The sequence below is a fragment of the Chiloscyllium punctatum genome, chromosome 7, assembly GCF_047496795.1.
Source record: "Chiloscyllium punctatum isolate Juve2018m chromosome 7, sChiPun1.3, whole genome shotgun sequence".
NCBI classification, from domain to species: domain Eukaryota; kingdom Metazoa; phylum Chordata; class Chondrichthyes; order Orectolobiformes; family Hemiscylliidae; genus Chiloscyllium; species Chiloscyllium punctatum.
The window spans coordinates 62,946,735-62,965,689 of NC_092745.1; the positions used below are offsets into that span (position 1 = coordinate 62,946,735).

The 18,955-nt window shown below is 38.4% G+C and overlaps 1 protein-coding gene across 3 annotated transcripts in view; it reads left to right on the forward strand.

Annotated features, from left to right (window-relative positions):
- LOC140479734 (G-protein-signaling modulator 2-like) overlaps window positions 1–18,955 on the forward strand; it is a 69,319-nt gene that overhangs the window by 20,008 nt on the left and 30,356 nt on the right. For all 3 annotated transcript variants that reach the window (XM_072573816.1, XM_072573817.1, XM_072573818.1), the window contains 3 exons: window positions 9,090–9,311; window positions 10,926–11,061; window positions 16,678–16,820. In XM_072573816.1, the coding sequence (XP_072429917.1) occupies window positions 9,090–9,311; window positions 10,926–11,061; window positions 16,678–16,820 (501 nt within the window). The remainder of the gene's footprint in view (window positions 1–9,089; window positions 9,312–10,925; window positions 11,062–16,677; window positions 16,821–18,955) is intronic.

An 18,955-nucleotide genomic window follows, 5' to 3' on the forward strand; every position in this document is an offset into this window, starting at 1 on the left:
ACTTTTGTCCAGCCTACCAAAATGATCCACAGTACTCTTGTTGAGGCCACTGTGGTGGTGACTGGTGATTGTTGTCACTGACATCTATCCCTGCTACAGTAGGGGAGCCAAAACCAGAGGACGAAGGTTTAAGATGGGAGGGGAAAGATTTTAAAAAGGACCTGGGGTGCAACTTTTTCACATAGGGTGGTGTATATATGGAACGAGCTACCAGATGAAGTGGTAGAGGCAGGTACAATTATAACATTTAAAAGACATTTAGACAGGTACATGGATCGGAATGGTTTAGAGGCATATTGGTCAAACACCGAGAAATGGGACTAGTTCAATTTAGGAAACCTGGTGGACATAGATGAGTTGGGCCAAAGGGCCTGTTCTAGTGCTTTTTATCTTTTTATGACTCTATTGATAATTAACAACAATTAGTTGTGGATGTGTGAGTATCATGGAATACTTCATCTAAACAGATGTGTGATTTGGAGTTGCTTCCATTTTCAGTTCAATGAATGTTTACAATGATGGAAGAAGAAAACAAACCGTATTTATTGCCATGTATGATGACAATCCAAAGGAATTGACAGGGGCTACCATAAGGGTTTACTGCTGTGAAATTAAAGTAAAATTATGCAACATCAAGTTTTTAAAATGTTGTTTCCTGCAGGTTTTGTAGTTTTTAAGGCTACCCAGGCAAAATCCCCAGTAAAAAGACATAGATTTCTGATTCCTGGCTTTATTGTTAAACCAATATGACCAAATGCAATTTTGCTTGTCTCTGGAGTGATTTGATTTTTCTTTTCGAAATACACAACCTACAAGAGAGAGTCTTGTGATTTCAAGTTAAATTAACATTTTGAATTTTTAAAGTGGAAAAATTAAGTAACAAGCAAGAAAATTGTATTGATGGAGACTCGACCTTCAATGTCTACCAGATACTAATTTTTTTTTATTGCTTTAAATATACAAGTAGTATCATTCCATTTGATGAAATAGATTAAAGTGTAATACAATATTATTAGACAATATTTTTAAAATATTTATTGAATATATAAAACATGGATGAAGGTTGTGTAGCTGTTCAATGATACTCATGAGATTAACCAACTGTTGCTAAGGAATTTGTAGTTTCCTTTGTACACTCTTTCCAGCTAAAATACACCACTAAATTTAGTTCTCACCATTTATAAGGCAAATCTACAAATTCCTGGAAATATATAAAATAGTATTTCTCATGGGGAAAATGGAAAGTTAGATGACCTTGTCCTTGAAAAACAGGGAGGCGTGTCTGAATGTAGTGCAATCCTTTTAGTTGTTGTGTTTGAATAGCTGGTAGTGTGTACAAGTTGAGATATGGGTGTAAAGCTTATAATAATGTATAAAAGTAAGCTGAAGAAGTAATAATTGGTAGAGATTGTATGTGAATAAAATGGATAGTATCTTCTGCATCATAAGAGATGAGGGTTGCAGTTTGTAGGCAATGGCATTTGAAGATGAATTCACTTGTGTGCCATTGTTGAACCATGTAGCATCGCATTCAAGTTCTCTGACAGCTGTGGCTATCTGGTTGCACTGCCTTTGCAAAGCTTTGCTGGAGGATCTCTTTTACAGAGTCATACAGGTTGGAAATAGACCCTTCGGTCCAACCAATCCATGCAAAACATAATCCCAAACTAAACTAGTCTCCACTTGCCTGTTCCTGACCCATATTCCTCCAAGCCTGTCCAATTCATGCCTTTTAAACATTGCAAACCTGCCCATATCCATCACTTCCTCAGGAAGTTCTTTCCACACACCTTTTGTGCAAAAAAATAAAAATTGTCTCTCACGTCTCTTTTAAATCTCATTCCTCTCGCCTTACAGATGTGCCCCCTTGTCTTGAAATCCCCATTCCAAGGAAAAGGACACCTACCATTAACCCTATGTACACCCCTCATGACCTTTTATAAACCTCAATAAGGTCACCTCTGAACATCCTACGCTCCAGTTAAAAAAGTGCCAGCTTATCTAGCCATCTATACCTGGCAACTTTCTAATAGAACTTTTCTGAACCTCCTCTAGCTTAATAAAATCCTTCCTATAATAGGGTGACTAGAACTAGGCATAGTACTCCCAGAAGAGGCCTCATCAATGCCCTGTACAACCTCATCATGACATCCCAACTCATGTACTCCAAAGGACTGAAAAATGAAGGCATGAGTGCTAAACGCCTTTTTAACCACCTTGTCTTTTTGTGATCTAAATTTCAAAAAAATTATGCACCTAATCCCCGAAGTGCTTCTGTTTTACAACAGTACCCAAGGCCCCACCATTAATTGTATAAGTCTCACCCCTGTTTGTTGTACCAAAATACAATACCTCACATTTATCTGATTTGAACTGCATTTGCCATTTTTCAGCCCATTGACCCATTTGATCAAGAAAACCTTCTTCATTGTCTACTATGCCACCAATTTTCGTGTTGTCCACAAACTTAGTAACCGTGCCTTCTGTATGCTCATCAAAATCATTTTTATAAAATGACAAACAAAAGAGGACCCAGAACTGATCCTTGTGGAACACCATTGATGACAGGTCTCCAGTCCGAAACGCAAGCTCCTACTGTCACTGTTTCCTGCTGTTAAGCCAATTATGTATCCAATTGGCAAGTTCACCCTGAATCCCATGTGACCTAATGTTTCTAATTAGTTTACCACGTCAAACCTTGTCAAACGCTTTTCTGAAATCCTAGTAAACTATGTCTACTGCTCTGCCCTCATCAATCTTTTTGGTAGCCTCCTCAAAAAAACTTAATCAAGTTTGTGAGACATGATTTTCCTTGCACAAAATCATGCTATCTCGAAGCAATTATTGCCTCTCTAAATGTTTATAAATTCTCTCTTGCTATGCTAGACTAATACCTGGAATGCATCATTGTCTTTTAGGAAAATTGGACAGGCTAGGCTTTTTTCTGCTGGTGTTTAAAAGAATAAGCAATGATTTGTTTTGATACATAAACAATCCTGAGGGCTGGATGTGGAAATTCCCTTTCCACATATGGGACAATCTATAATTGTGGGTTATTGTTTTAAAAATGAAGTGTCACCCATTCAAGACAGATGATTTTTTTTTTTGTCAGGCATTCATGAATGTTTGAAACTCTTGTTGAAGAAGTGGTGGATGCAGAATCTTTGAATATTTTTAAGGCAGAGGTGGATGGAATTATGATAAGCAAGAGGGTGAAAGATTATTGGAGGGTAGGTGAGTGTGTGTAATAATCAGATTGGCCGTGATCTTATTGAAAGGTAGAACACGCTCAGGAGGTGGTGTGGCTTCCCCTTTCTTCAAAAGGACAATGATCCCATTACCTCGACCAGATCTCTTGTCACCTCCACAAGGTGACCAATGCAACATCCTTGGCTCTTCCATGAAGTTCTAGCATCTGCCTCAATTACACAGTTAACCTGCAAAAAGCATGCATTACAGTGTTGAAGTGCTATCTTACATTGGAAACAATGGGACGGAATTAAGAAAACATTATAATCTCAATTTTTAGGAGCCATTGAACATAGCCCAGAAAGGTTCTAAAGTATGTATAGGAACTTGGGCATTAAACAATACAGCTTACCTTTTTTTAGCATTAGTAAACTTTTAGCTGCTTCTCCAGCTAGATGTGTCCTGTCCAAAGAAACTATCTGAAGCCAAATGATAACATTTTCAAAATGTGAATTAGGTTTACCTTTCCTGTCAATTAATGGTCAACTCTAAAGAAAAAAAGCCAATCTCCAATCTCCCTTCATAACTGAAACTCTCCAGTCCGGACAACATTCTGGTAAATCTCCTCTGCACTCTCACCAGTGCTATCACATCCCTCCTATGATATAGATTTCAGACTGCACAACGTACTCCAACTGTAGATTACCCAAGATTTTATACAGTTTTAGTATAACCTCCCTGCTCTTAAACTCTAAGCATCAGCTAATAAAGGCAAATGCACCATCTGCTTTCTTAATTACTTTATTCGCCTGTCCTGATTCCTTAAGGGACTGGTGAACATACACACCAAGGTCCCTCAGGGTCTCTCCATTCATTGTGTGTTTTCCTGCTTTGTTTGCCCTGCACAAGGGCAGCATCTTGGATGTTTATATTAGATTAGATTTTTAGATTAGATTACTTACAGTGTGGAAACAGGCCCTTCGGCCCAACAAGTCCACACCGACCCGCCGAAGCGCAACCCACCCATTCCCCTACATTTACCCCTTTACCTAACACTACGGGCAATTTAGCATGGCCAATTCACCTGACCTGCACGTCTTTGGACTGTGGGAGGAAACCGGAGCACCCGGAGGAAACCCACGCAGACACAGGGAGAACATGCAAACTCCACACAGTCAGTCGCCCGAGTCGGGAATTGAACCCAGGTCCCTGGCGCTGTGAGGCAGCAGTGCTAACCACTGTGCCACTGTGCCGCCACAGATGTATCTGAATTTAATTCCATTTGCCGCTGATCAGCCCATCTGACCAGCCCAATTATATCCTCCTGTAATCTAAGACTGTCCTTCACTTAATTTACTACCCAACCAATTTTTGATTTATTTGCAAACTTACTGTGTAGCCCTCCTACATTCATGCCTAAGTCATTTATATAAACCATAAACAGTGAGGACACTGATACCAACTCCTGTGGGACCCAACTGTGCACAGACGTCTACTCAGAAAACATTACTCAACAATCATCCTCTGCTTCCTTCCAGTCAGTCAGTTGTGAATCCAATTTGCCAAATTGTTTTGGAAACCCATGGACTCTTACCTTTGTTATCAGTATCCCATGTGTGACCTTATCAAAAGCTTTACTGAGGTCCAAGTAGATCTGCATCAAAAGCATTGCCCTCATCTACACACCTGGTCACCCCTTCAAAAACTTCAGTCTTCCTGACCATAGTATGGAATGTGCCATACACAGTGTAGTTCTACTGATTTTTGAAGGCTTTTAGTAACGACTTATTTTTACAATCTACGAATTGTCTTTCCACAATCCTGGCTACATCATTATATATAGGAAGCCCCTGATTTACTAACGTCAGATGTGTGAATGATGTGGAGGTGCTGATGTTGGACTAGGGTGGACAAGGGCAGAAGTCACACAACACCAGGTTATGGTCCAACAAGTTTATTTGATATCACAAGCTTTCAGAGTGCTGCTCCTTCATCAGATGATCCAACATGCGCATGGTTGTATGAAAAATGACTATATTATCCTGCATTATGTTCTGACTTGTGTACAAATCAACTTGTAAACTACCTCCAGAATGGAGCCCATTCATAACCCAAGGACTGCCTGTACTGCTATACTCAACTTCCAGGTGACTCCCTTCTGCCACTATTGTCGAGTCTTGAGAATTTTGTCATTACCTGTTCTATATACATGAAATATATGCTAGCCTTCCTAGATATGTTTTAATGTGTTAATAATAGTAAACAACCTTTCTTTTTCCTGTTGTGTTAATATTAGCTTACCAGCATTTTGAGGTGGTGAAAACATATTTTATTAAGTTTAACCTTTAAATCTGCAATATTGTTCTTCTAAATGTCCTGTATGCAAACCAGTGGAATCTGAAACAAATTAGAATGTACATTTTAATGACACTGCAGAATCTGTTGTGGTTGGTCAATATTTGGCAAAGTTGTTGCATTATGAGAGGAAGAACAATAATCATATACTCTCTTTCTCATTTGTGTTGTTTAGGTCAACAAAAACAAGGATGTCCATATCCTTGTAGTTGTTACCTTTTCCAGTATTGTTCAAAATAGTTGTTTGTAATTACACAGTTACTGCATGCAATCCTAAATGTAAGAAACAGTTCATAATCTTCACTGTTGTGAACTGGGGTTTTTCATACTTTATTCTTCACGCTAATCCTGAATTATAATTCACATAGATATCTGTAAAAAGAAGCAGATACGTTAATAGCACAAATTCAGGGTGTTATCTTGCCTTGATAATGGCAAAATCTGCAACTGTTTTGGTATTCACAAACTGCTACTTGTGCTCATCCTCATTGAAGATAGCTGTTTTACTGCTCTTAGAAACTATTCTGACCAGAAAGCCGTCAAGGAAGCTATTACTAAATACTAGCTGCTGAAAGAATAGAATTGTTAATCTGGCTGTTCTGTGCCAGTGTGTAGGCTTGCAATTCAAGTGTCCCCCTCGTTGTTATTTTGGTTTAGATCTCTATTTTAAATGGTTTCGCAATTATATACTTGACCCAAATTATGACATTATATCTAATTAACTACTCAATCTGACATGAAAATTGTGGCTTAATAACATTTTTAGGTGAACAAACCTGTTTACAGATATTGGTGAGATAGGTGGGACTGTTTAACATTGCTGTTTGCCTGACCTTTTGAGCTCCCCTTGGATCAAACCATCAACCTCCTCTGTTCCTGCCTCCTGATTAGCATTTGACATTGCAGACCCCAGATTTTCTATATGGATCCCAACATGACAGTGAAACCCTGTTTAAGAACTACATTGCACAGGCACCAAATCCTTTAATAATCCCAACTTTTACTGACTACTTTTATTTCTTGAAAATGTTCTGGCTAAAGTATAAAGTTGCCAATCCTGTTCAAGCTTAAACTTTGATTTTGTTTCTATAAAAGGAGCATAGTGTTAAGTTATTAACTAATTTAAAAACCAGATTTGTTTATTACTTGAGCAGTGAAAGCCAATTATTTTATGATACTTTATCCTGTCACTGTCTTGCTGGAGTTTTTTGAAATTAAATTATTATTATGGTGGAATGGCACCTTTGGAAATTTTCATTAAGTAAAATCCTTTTCTCGTTCCATGTGTAATCTGATTGATTGCAGCTTATAAGAAATTTCATGGCTTTCAAGTTGAATTTTAACTTCCATTTTGGAGAAGTATATTAGTGCAAAATTACTCTTGGACTTCTCAGTTACCCTAACTTCATTGTTTGCAAACACAATATTTTCAGTATGTGTTTTCATTTCAATATTTTCACTATGATGTGGGTGAAGAATTAAGCCACTTGGCTCATGGAGTTTGCTCCACTCTTTGATCATGGTTGATGTATTTCTCAACCTCATTCTCCTGCTTTCTCCCCATAACCCTTAATCCTCTTATTAATCAAGAACCTATCTAACTGTCGTAAATTCATTCAATGACTTGGACTCCTCATCCCACATTGCCATAGTGTTCCACTGACTCGCCACCTTCTGGTTAAATACATTCCTCCTCGTCTCAATGGTATGTGGTCATCCCTTCACTCTGATGCTAGGCCTTTGGGTCCTAGGCTCTCCTACAAGAGGAAACATCTCCATGTCTACTCTATCCAGGTGCCTCTATATTCTGTAAGTATCAATGAGATCTCCTCTCCTTCTTCTAAACTCCATTGAACACAGACCCAGAGTTGTCAACTACTGTCCCAGGATCATTCTTGTTGAATGTCTTATGGACCTCTACCAAGGTTAGCACATCCTTCCTTAAATACAGGGCCCAAGACTGCTCACAATATTCAACATGTCATCTGACCAGAGCCTTATATGCCCCTGTAGTACATCTCTGCTCTTGTGTTCATGCCTTCTTGAAATAAAGCTATCATTGCCTTTCTAACTGCAAACTGAACCTGCATATTAACTTGGGTGTCCTGAGCTAGGACTCCCAAGTCCCTTTGTGCTTCAGACTTCTGAAACCTTTCCCCATTTAGAAATTAAGCTATGCCTCCATTCTTCCTACCAAAGTGCATGACCTCACACTTTCCTACATTGAAGTCAATTTGCCACTTTCCTTTTTTGCCCACCCTCCTAACCTATTCAAGTCCTTCTGCAGACCATTTCTCTTTCTCAACACTACCTGAACTTCTACCCATCTTTGTGTCATCTGCAAACAATACCTTCAGTTACTTAATCCCGATCCAGAGATTTTTTCTCCAATCTGTGTCTTCTGCTAGAGAGCCAATCCTCTAACAATGCCAGTATCTTTCCCCAAGCACCATGAGCTCTTATGTAGCTGGCTCTTATTTATCAGCCTCCTGTGTGGCATCTTGTCACAGGCCTTCTGGAAATCCAAATAGATCAAGTCCATTGGCCCTCCTTTATCTAACCTGTTTGTTACCTCCTAATTTATTGCTGGATTCTAATTTATTGTTGATTCTAATTTATCAGGCATGATCTCCCTTTGACAAAGAAAGCTCTGATGACTCAGCCCTATTTTACATGCACTGCCAAGTGTTCCGCAATCTCATCCTTAATAATGGACTGTAAAATCTTACCAATGACTGTGGTCAGGCTAACTGACCTATAATTTTCTGTCTTCTGCTTCCCTCCTCTTAAGCAGGAGTGTTAAGTTTGCCATTTTCCAATCATCTGGAAACCCTCTGGCCATGCTAAATTGTCTATAGTGTTCAGGTATGTGTAGATTATGTGCATTAGTTAGGGGTAAATATTAGGATAATAGAATAGGTGAATGGGTCTGGGTGGGTTACTGTTGAAGATCAGTGTGGACTTGTTGGGCTGACAGGCCTGTTTCCACACTGCAGGGATTTTGATTCTATGACTCCAGTGATTCTTGAAAGATCACCACTTGTGTCTCCACACTATCTCCTTCAGAACCCTAGGGTAGAGTCCATCTGGTTTGGGTGATTTATCCACTTCCATATCTTTCAACTGCTTCAGCACCTTCTCCTTGATGATGGCCACTACGCTCTCCTCTGCCCCTGAATCTCTTGAAGTTTGGTATGCTGGTGTCTTCCACTGTGAAAACTGATGGAAAGTAATCTACTCAGTCCTTCTGCCATTTCTCAGTTCCCTACCACAAGTTCCTCCAAAAAACCATCCCACAGGCATTCCATGAATGCCTTTCCTTGAGATCCATTACCAACCCGATTTTACCAGCATATTACTGCATATTGAAGTCCCTCATCATTATTGTAATAAGTGCCTTTCTTACATGCCTTTTTTATCTTCTGATTTATACAATAATCTATAACAAGATAAGTTTCCACACTATGGCTGTACTGATGCATGTTGTTTCATGTCTCAAGTTGCCATGTTATGGAATTGATTACTTTTAATGGTGATTTTTGTAGAATGGAAGCTTCCTGCTTGGAATTGGCCTTAGAAGGTGAACGGCTGTGTAAAACAGGAGACTGTCGAGCTGGGGTGTCATTTTTTGAAGCCGCTGTTCAGGTTGGAACAGAGGACCTGAGAACCCTCAGTGCCATCTACAGTCAGCTTGGAAATGCCTACTTTTACTTGCATGATTATTCGAAAGCACTGGACTACCACCATCATGATTTGACTCTTGCAAGGTAGGCATGCATTTTCCCTTACCTTGAGTCTCCATGTATACAAAACTATCACATTCATTTCAGCTTTTTTCTTGAGGGAAGTTATGTTAAAAACATTTTGCTGGAATTTCATTCCTTATAGTTATGAATATTTTTATGCAAGAATATCAGTTTAATTTTATTACTTGTAAACCAGTTTTAATGTTTTCTATATTTTAATTTTGTTTGTTTTTTTTAACGACAGTTCAAACAGTATTTCAATAGATTCCACTTTTAAGATATTGCTGTGAACCATTAAACATTTGATCTACCCCACTCTTTCAACTTAAATTTAGTTTCCTTTTTGACTACTGGTGGAAACCAAGATAAACATTAAAACATCCAGCGTTTTACAAGATGAGTTTTTAATTCTCCAGATTCATCTGCATACCTACTTTCCGTTTTCCACCTGAACCCTGTAGGCAAGTGGAATTTTCTGCAGTAAGAGGCTGCTGCCAGAAACCTAAAGGACCCTTTCAAGTAGCTGGTTAGGAGTGGGTCAGTGGGGGAAAATAATTGCAGTTGATGGGTTGATGATGGCAAGGAAAGAATAGGACTTAGGTGCCCCAAGGTTTTCATAGGGGGTGAGGCTTGGAAGACTACACCTGTTCGCTCCCATAGAAAGAACAATTAAAATTACTTGGTGTACCAGGCTGACTTTAGTTTTGAAGTTGGCCTGGCAAGATACCCTCAATGTTTTCCTTGCATAGACATGGAGTTAAAACTTTACTTGAGCCCTGTTGATACCATTAGAGCCCGAGCCACCTAGTTTAAAGTGTGATTGTGCCTTTAAATAGATATTCTGCTTGAAAGATATGCTTAAAAAAAAATCTTTGTTGGTGGAACAGGTAAGTTACTACTCTAATTTTACCTGCACCCAGTTTCCATCAAAAGGGAAGATTTAAGATCATGCTTTTTATCTGATGCATAATGTGATTTATGTTTTAAGTTAACAACATTTTAATGACTGCTCAGCTTGGAAAACTGAGTCAATATTGTGCTGTAAACTTAAACTGTATGAAACCCAGCATAACCTATCTAAGTTTCAAGTTTTGAATCTTCTATTGCTGAAGTGAAATAAACATGAAATGGCAATTGCAATTTTTTTGGAAGCCTGTGTTGTTTTTCCACATCAGCTATTCGTGTTTCAGTTTTGTGATCTAAATGAGCCATTTTGTTCAAAATACTAAATTATAAATGGACATATTTAGCCTGTCAACATATGAAAAGAGAAGAAATTGCCCAAAACTTCAGCCTTTATTTCAATCCAGTTGAATTCCAAAGACCTGCTAGTACATACAGTATTGCAGAAACCAATGTTATTTAGTTTGGGCAAGGACATTTAAGCAGGAAAAACAGAAAAGGATATCAAATGTGTTTAATGAACTGCATCAGTTCCACATTGAAAATTGATTAATGTTAGTTACAGATTTATTAAATATTATATGCTGACAAAAATCAAAAGTATACATAGAACAAAGGGAATAGTTAGTACAGATGGATTTAGAAAGCATAAAGATGTATCAATATCAAAGGATTTGATGCAGAAAACTTAGCTTCTTTTTGTTTTAAATTACCATTTGCTTAATTTTTCAGAACAATTGGTGATCGACTGGGAGAAGCTAAAGCTAGTGGTAACCTTGGCAATACTTTCAAGGTTTTAGGACACTTCGATGAAGCAGTTGTTTGCTGTCAAAGACATCTAGACATTTCCAGGGAACTCTGTGATAAGGTAATAGTTAGGAAGAATTCATTGTGCTTGGTAGTAGTTCACTTGCTAACCTTTTTTTTGTGTGCTTTTGTAATCAATTGCTTTAGCATATTCCATAATATTATTTTGTTAATGATGTGTGGGCCCTGATTATTCAGCAGGGTCAGTTAGCTTGTTTGACTAGATGGCTGATTTGCAACACAGAATGATGCTAACAGTGTGAGTTAAATTCTCTGCACTGGCTTAGATTACTGTGAAGGATTCTCCTTCTCAACCCCTTCTCTTGAATTTAGTATCTTGAATGTATTTGATTATTCAGTTAGATTATGGCTGATCTGTATTTTAACTTCACACAGTACGCTTGACTTGTACTCCTATAATCTTTATCTCACATAGATCTGTTAATCTCAATTGCTTTGTCGAGAAGAGCTCCAGATTTCTACTATGCTTAATATAAATGAGAACACCTTGACATCATCCCATCCTAGCTCTAATTTTAGGACCATGATCTTTATTCTGGATTCTCCATCAGAAGAGAGAGAGAGCCCTGTATCGGCTATATGAACAATCCAGTTAGATCACCCTTTCAATACTCAAGCAATAATTTATGCAACATGCCCTTGATTAAACCTTTTTAGTGCCGGTATAATTTTGGTTGAATAGTGAGATATTTCTGAGGTCATTATATTCTTTTTGAGGTGTGCCCAAAATCGGATTTCAGTGCTCTACATAGTACTGAATCAAAATGTTGTACAACTGTAATGTAACTCCTAGCTACCTTCAGATAAAGGCCAAGATTTTATTAAATTGATTTATTTTTGTACTTGTACACTATCTTTTAGCATTCCTTATTTTTACCTCAAGCTTCTTTTTAGAAGTTCTTAACTCTTGCGATCCAGAAAATAGTCTGATCTAACTTTCTAGGTGTAAAGTGGATAACCATACCTTCTGTTGCGCATACAGTAGATACTCGTTTATCCGAATACCAATTATCCGAAAATCGGATTATCCGAACGGAATCTGACGGTCCTGTGAAACTATTACAACAAAGTGGTGTTACTGATAATGGTGTCGCCATCACATCTTTTGTTGGTGGCATAGGGTAAATGAGGGTTACCTGAACTGAAGAAGATCTGCAAATATTGCATAAAAGAGGTGTTCATAACACTGCTGCAAAAATCTCAGTCAGTCAATTGTAGAAGTGTTAACATAATTTTAACCAACAATGGTGCAAAGATCGGGTCTTTAGTTTAACTGAGGAAAACAAGGGGGTACTCGCACAAAAAATGATGTGCAAGCGTTGCAGCAAATAAGGTGTTAATGACACTGGTCCAACAATTTTAGTCAGTTAATTGTTGCAGTATTGAAAGCATTTTAACACATGAAAATGACTGACATGCTGAAGGATTTTAAAATACATGACAAAGTCAGTGGTGTCTTCATTCCCTCTACGACTTTTTTCTGAGTTCGTATCTGGTGTAACTGATCGAGTTTGTTGTATGTACTTACCATGTCTGTGAAGAGAAAGCACACCACAGTGACAATTGAACAGAAAAGTGAGATTTTACAGTGCCTAGACCGTGGTGAGAATTGCACAGAAGTACAACATTGGAATAGCGACAGTGTCTGACATCAAGAAAGCAAGACCAGCAATTGAGAAATTCATCAGCCTAAGTGACACTGCAAATGCTGTGAAAAGAAAATCCATGAAAGCAGCAAAGGATGAGCAAATTGTTCAAGCTGTATTTTTGTGGTTTTCACAGCAGCATGAAAAGGGAATTCCCGTATCTGGCCTGATGATACTGGAAAAAGCTTCCAGTTTCCATGAATTTCTCCACACCGGTGAGTCTGATCACAGTGTATCATTGGGCTGGTTACAGCGCTTCAAACATCGTCACAGTATTAGGCAGCTCAGCATTCTTGGAGAGCAGAAGTCTGGATGACAGCACCGTGGAAGATGACAGACTGAAACTGCAATCCATCATTCATGAAGGAAAGTATGAACCTGAGCAATTATACAATGCAGATGAATGTGATTGTTCTGGCGTGTACTGCCAGAGAAAACACTTAGGTCCACCGCGGAAAAGCAGGTGTCGGGAATAAAGTGCAGAAGGATTGGCTCACTATTTTTTCCTGTGTCAATGCCACCAGCACTCATAAATTACAGCTTGTCTGCATTGGGCGATATGCTAATCCTCGTTGCTTTATGAACTGTGACTAGAACTCGTTTCCCATGAGGTACAGAGCACATAATAAGCATGGATGACATATCCACTTTTCTCAACCTGGTTCCATGAAGATTTTGTACACGCTGTCGGGTCACATTTGGCAAGCAAAGGACTCTACCAATGCACCCTTCTGCTTGTTGACAATGTGGGGGCACACACGGTGAAAGGCAGCCAGTTACATTCAGCAGACTGAGCTATCAAGTGTTTGTTTTTACTACCCAACACCACTTCAAGATTACAGCCGCTTGATCAGGGAATCATTGCAATTATGAAAAAATATTACCGCCATGACATGTTGCGTGCCGTCCTGGATGAAGACAATGCTGACAAAGGACTGCAGGAAATCATTAAGGGAATCACAGTCAAGGACGCTCTGTTCATGATTATTGAATCTTGGGACTGCATCATGCCATCAACAATTGCAGACTGTTGGTACAATAGCTTGCATATTGGGAGCCATGCCAGTGAAGTGGACACCCATCCAGAGCAAAGCAAAACCACTGACATCACTGAAAACTGCAGACAGCTGGGTTTAGAAGACTTTGCAGAAATAGAGATTGATGCTTGGGTGAACTGTGAAAAAGAAATTGGAACAGAGACACTCACCGATGATCAAATAGTCAACGTAGTCACAGAGGAACAGCAGGAATGTATGAATGGTGTGGATAGCAAGGAAATTCTGATACTGGCATCACCTCCAGAATTCATTAATGAAGCTAATGACAGTTTGCGACTTTTCATGGAGTGGTACGAAGCACAAGATGGAGTTGATGTCGTTAAACTGATGCATCTTCGTCAAATGTTACTGTTCGCAACAAAAAAAGAGACAGCACTTCCTCAAGCAATAGCAGCTGGATAATTTCTTCGGAAATAATAACCAACCTCCACTTTGATGAATTCCTTTTTATTGTACAGGTTCAGAAAAAGTGATCTGAGTTGTAAAATGTCATTAATTTTTAAGTGATACGCAGTGTTTGCACAGATTTTTAGTGATCAAATGAAATAAAAATTCTGTTTTAACACAATTATGGGCAATGCAGCTTCCTTTGTTTAACGTCAAATCAATTTACCGAATAATCAATTGTCCGAATGAAAACCTGCCCGCCAAGGACTTCAGATGATCAATGACTGTCCTTTTGCAACTTTATGCCTTTTTAACTTACAGTAAGTAATTATGCAGTAATAAGTATCACGTCAGTGCCTTTAGCAAACTTAGGTATCTGGTTCTCTATTACTCCCATTTATACAATTTTATAAATTGAATGGAAAGTTGAAAATAAGAAGGAGGAGGAGGCAATTCAGCCTCTCAAGCCTGCTCTGTAATTCAGTATGATCAGGGCCAATAACTTGGCCTCAACTTCACTTTCCTGCCTGCTTTTCATAACCCTTAAACCCATTACTATTTTAAAAAACATACATTTGTTCAGTGTCCTGGCATCCATTGCACTCAGGGTTAGTGAATTCCAAGATTATTTCCTCCTTGTCACTGTTTTAAATCTGCCATTCTCTCTCTTTGTGTAAGTATACTATACCTATATCCTTATCTTGTCTTTCTAGATTGCCCCGACAAGGGAAACACATTCTTGGGAAGCCCACTAGTTGCACCTTGCCAATTTGAGCACATATCTGTTCTGCTTACTATCTGTCTCATACTGCTTAACCAATAAGTATATCACTGCACTTTTACTGTCAGTGGAACAAAGTCCTGGAACTCCCTCCCCAACAGCACTGTGGATATACAGACATCACAAAGACTACAGATGAAGAAGGGGCTCTTGTACATAGTTAGGATTGGGAATGCTTGTCTTTCGATATGTCCAGATTCCATGAATAAATAAACAAAACTCATTTGCCAAGTAAATAAACTTCTTGCTATTCCATGTGCACTCATTTTTTGTTGACAGCTACTTAATCTAGTTTTCTGATATTCATTTGAATGCAAAATCTAATGGAAGTACTGTTATGATCCCACCTTTTAAGGTAGCTAATACTGGCTGGATCAGATCCTGAAATGAAACCTGGGAGGTTGCCAGATAATTGAGTTTTAATTTTACAATTCGTTCTTCAGTCATTGAGCATACTATATATGAGACTGCTGATGTTCTTAATAAGGAAATGTAAGCTTATTATACAGAAAAAAAATTATGGGATGAATTTTCACAATCTCTGAGGTAGGGACACCACAAGACCCTTGCCAACAGTTCTGCACATCTGTTTTGTTTTTTGCCGAAGTGAATAACTTCACATTTTCACATGTACCATTTGTTGTCCATTAAATAAGTTAATCCAAATCCTACTGAAACTGCTTTACATCTTCCTTTCAATGCACGTTCACACTTAGCTTTGTATCATTCTCAAATTTGGAAATGTTACATTTGGTCTCCATCTCCAAATCATTGATAATATAAACAGCTGGGGCCCATGTATTGATCCTTGCAGTACATTACCAGTCTGAGCCTACCAATCGAGAATAACCTATTTATTCCTACTCTGTGTTTTAAGTCTGTTAGCTAAATACAGTACATTATATCCTATTCCATATATTTTGATTTTTCTAACCAGCCTGCTATGGAGGACTTTATCAAAAGCTTTCTGAAGATGTAACTGTGCCACATCCATCGGCTTCCCTTTGTAGACTCCAACAAGTTTGTCAAATGTGATTTCCCATTCACAAATCCTTGCTGATGGTGCCTATCAGATCATTATCATTCAGGTGTCCAATTAATCCCATTCTTTGTAATAGATTCTAATGTTCTCCCTATTCTTAAGTAAAAACTTAAGAAGTTAAGAGGTCAATAATTCCCATTTTTGTTTGTCTCTCGCTCCCTTCTTAAATAGTGGGATGACATTTGCCATTTTCTAATCCAGAATTATTACACAATCTATAAAAATTTAGAACATAACTACCAATGACTATCCCTCTAGCCATCTCCTTCGGTACTCTGGGATGTAGACTATACCGTCCTTGGGATTTACCAACTTTCAGCCTCATTTAATTTCTTATTACAATCCTCTCAAGGCTGATTTACTTCAAATCTTTTAGCCACCTGATCTCTGGGAAATTTCTTGTATATTCCTAAGTGAAAATTAGACAAAAGAAAATCATTTTGGTTCTCTCATTTCTCTATTACACTCTATACATTTTCCTGGCTCTGTAATGGGGACACACACATTTTGGCCAAATGTTTCCTTTCTCCATACCTACAGAAACTTTTACAGTCCATTGACATTACTGTAGCTTTTCTAAGAAATCATAAAATTTGAAAATAAAACCACTAACTTGTTAAGTTGAATGGTAACTTTGTTAGAATTTTAAGAAATCATTTGCACTGTAGACTTTTATTAATCTTTTGAGTAATTCGTTTTCTTCATACAATTTTTATTTTGACTTTGTGTTTTTAAAAAACAGGTGGGTGAAGCAAGGGCACTTTACAACCTTGGTAATGCATACCATGCTAAAGGCAAAAGTCTGGCTTGTGCAGAAACTCAGAATCCAGGTGACTTTCCAGAAGAGGTGATTGTGGTTTTACAAAAAGCTTCAGACTACTATGAGTGAGTAGTTTCTTTCAATAAAATATAAAACATTAAAATAGTAAAAGAAACCATTTGGTCTATTGTTGCGTGACAGTTTTCTGAGTGAGTTACTTGTTTATCGAAATGTGCCTGCCACCTTAAAAGCTGTGATGGATTCTGTTTCCGATCTTTGGCAGTAGTTCAAATTTTTTTTGCTAAACTACCACTTCAGAAATTCATATTCCTTGTGCATCTCCTCTTACTAAGGAAAGTATTTTTGTATAGAAATCAGCATTTTATTTTTTTTGTCTAGCATAATATCTTGCTTAAGAAGAGGAACAAAGTAACTGGGACAATAAAAATATTAGGCTACTGAATAAACTTGAACATGAAAGACTGCTTGATGGCTAACCTTTGGTTTAGTGAGCATGATCAGCTTGTTTGTTATTTGTTCTTTCTGAAAAATATAAGAGCTAGGATCAGGAATTCAGCCCCTTGAATCTGCTTTGCCCTTCAATCTGACCACGATTGATCACATGTCACCCTCTACTCCACTTTGCTGCCACTCCCAATAACCTATCAGTAATTACAACTGTATCTATTATTTCCTCCTTAAATTTACTCAGTTTGCTGGCAGGCAGGAAAGTGGTTTGAAGTGTGTATACTTCAATGCCAGGTGCATGGGTTGGTACCTGGGATTTTGATATTGTGGCCATTTTGAAGACATGGATAGAGCAGGAACAGGAATGGTTGTTGCAGATTCCGGGGTTTGGATGTTTCAGTAAGATCAGGGAAGGTGGTATAAGAAGGGGAGGTGTGGCATTGTTAGTCAAGGACAGTATTACGGTACCAGAAATAACTTTTGATGAGGACTCATCTACTGAGGTAGCATGGGTTGAGGTTAGAAACAGGAAAGGAGAGGTCGCAGTATTGGGAGTTTTTTACAGGCCTCTAAAAAGTTCCAGAGATGTAGAGGAAAGCTTGCAAAGATGATTGTGGATAGGAGTAAAAGTAACAGGGTAGTTGTTATGGGGTCTTTAACTTTCCAAATATTAACAGGAAGCACTATAGTTTGAGTACTTTAGATGGGTCAGTTTTTGTCCAATGTGTACAGGAGGACTTCTTAACACAGTATGTAGATAGGCCAACAAGAGGCGAGGCCACATTGGATTTGGTACTGGGTAATGAACCAGGCCAGGTGTTAAATTTAGAGGTAGCTGAGCACTGGTGATAGTGACCACAATTCAGTTACGTTTACTTTAGTCATGAAAAGTGATGGGAATATACTGCAAGGCAAGAGTTACAACTGGGGGCAAGGCAATTATGATGCAATTAGGTAAGATTTATGTGCATAGGTTGAGGAAGGAAAGTGAAGAGGATGGGCACAATTGAAATATGAAGTTTGTTCAAGGAACAGCTGCTGTGTGTCCTTAATAAGAATGTACCTGTCAGGCAGAGAGGAAGTGGTTGAGCGAGGAAACCGTGGTTTACTAAAGAAAGTTGAATCTCTTGTCATGAGGAAGAAGGAGACTTATGTAAAGATGCAATGTGAAATCTCAGTTAGGATGCTTGAGAGTTACAGGTTAGCCAGTCTGGACCTAAAGAGAGAGCTAAGGAGAGCCAGGAGGGGACATGAGAAGTCATTGGCAGGTAGAATTAAGAACAACCTTGAAGCTTTCTATAGGTATGTCAGGAATAAAAGAATGACCAGGGTAAGATTAGGGCCAGTCAAGGACAGTAGTGGGAAGTTGTGCACGGAGTACAGAGAGGTAGGAGAGACGCTAAATGAACATTTTTTTCATCATTATTCACACTGGAAAAAGACAATGTTGTCGAGGAGAATACTGAGATGTACGGGCTATTAGATTTGCCGGGATTGAGGTTCATAAGGAAGAAAGAGGTGTAGGCAATTCTGGAAAGTGTGAAAATAGATAAGTCACATGGGCTGGATGGGATTTATCCTAAGATTCTCTGGGAAGCTAGTTTAGAGCCTTTGGCTTTGATATTTATGTTGTCATTGTCTGCAGGAATAGTGCCAAAAGACCGGAAGATAGCAAATGTTGTCCCCTTGCTCAAGAAGGGGAGTAGAGACAGCTCTGGTAATGATAGACCTGTGAGCCTTCCTTCAGTTGTAGGTAAAGTTTTTGAAAAGGTTATAAGAGAGGATTTATAAT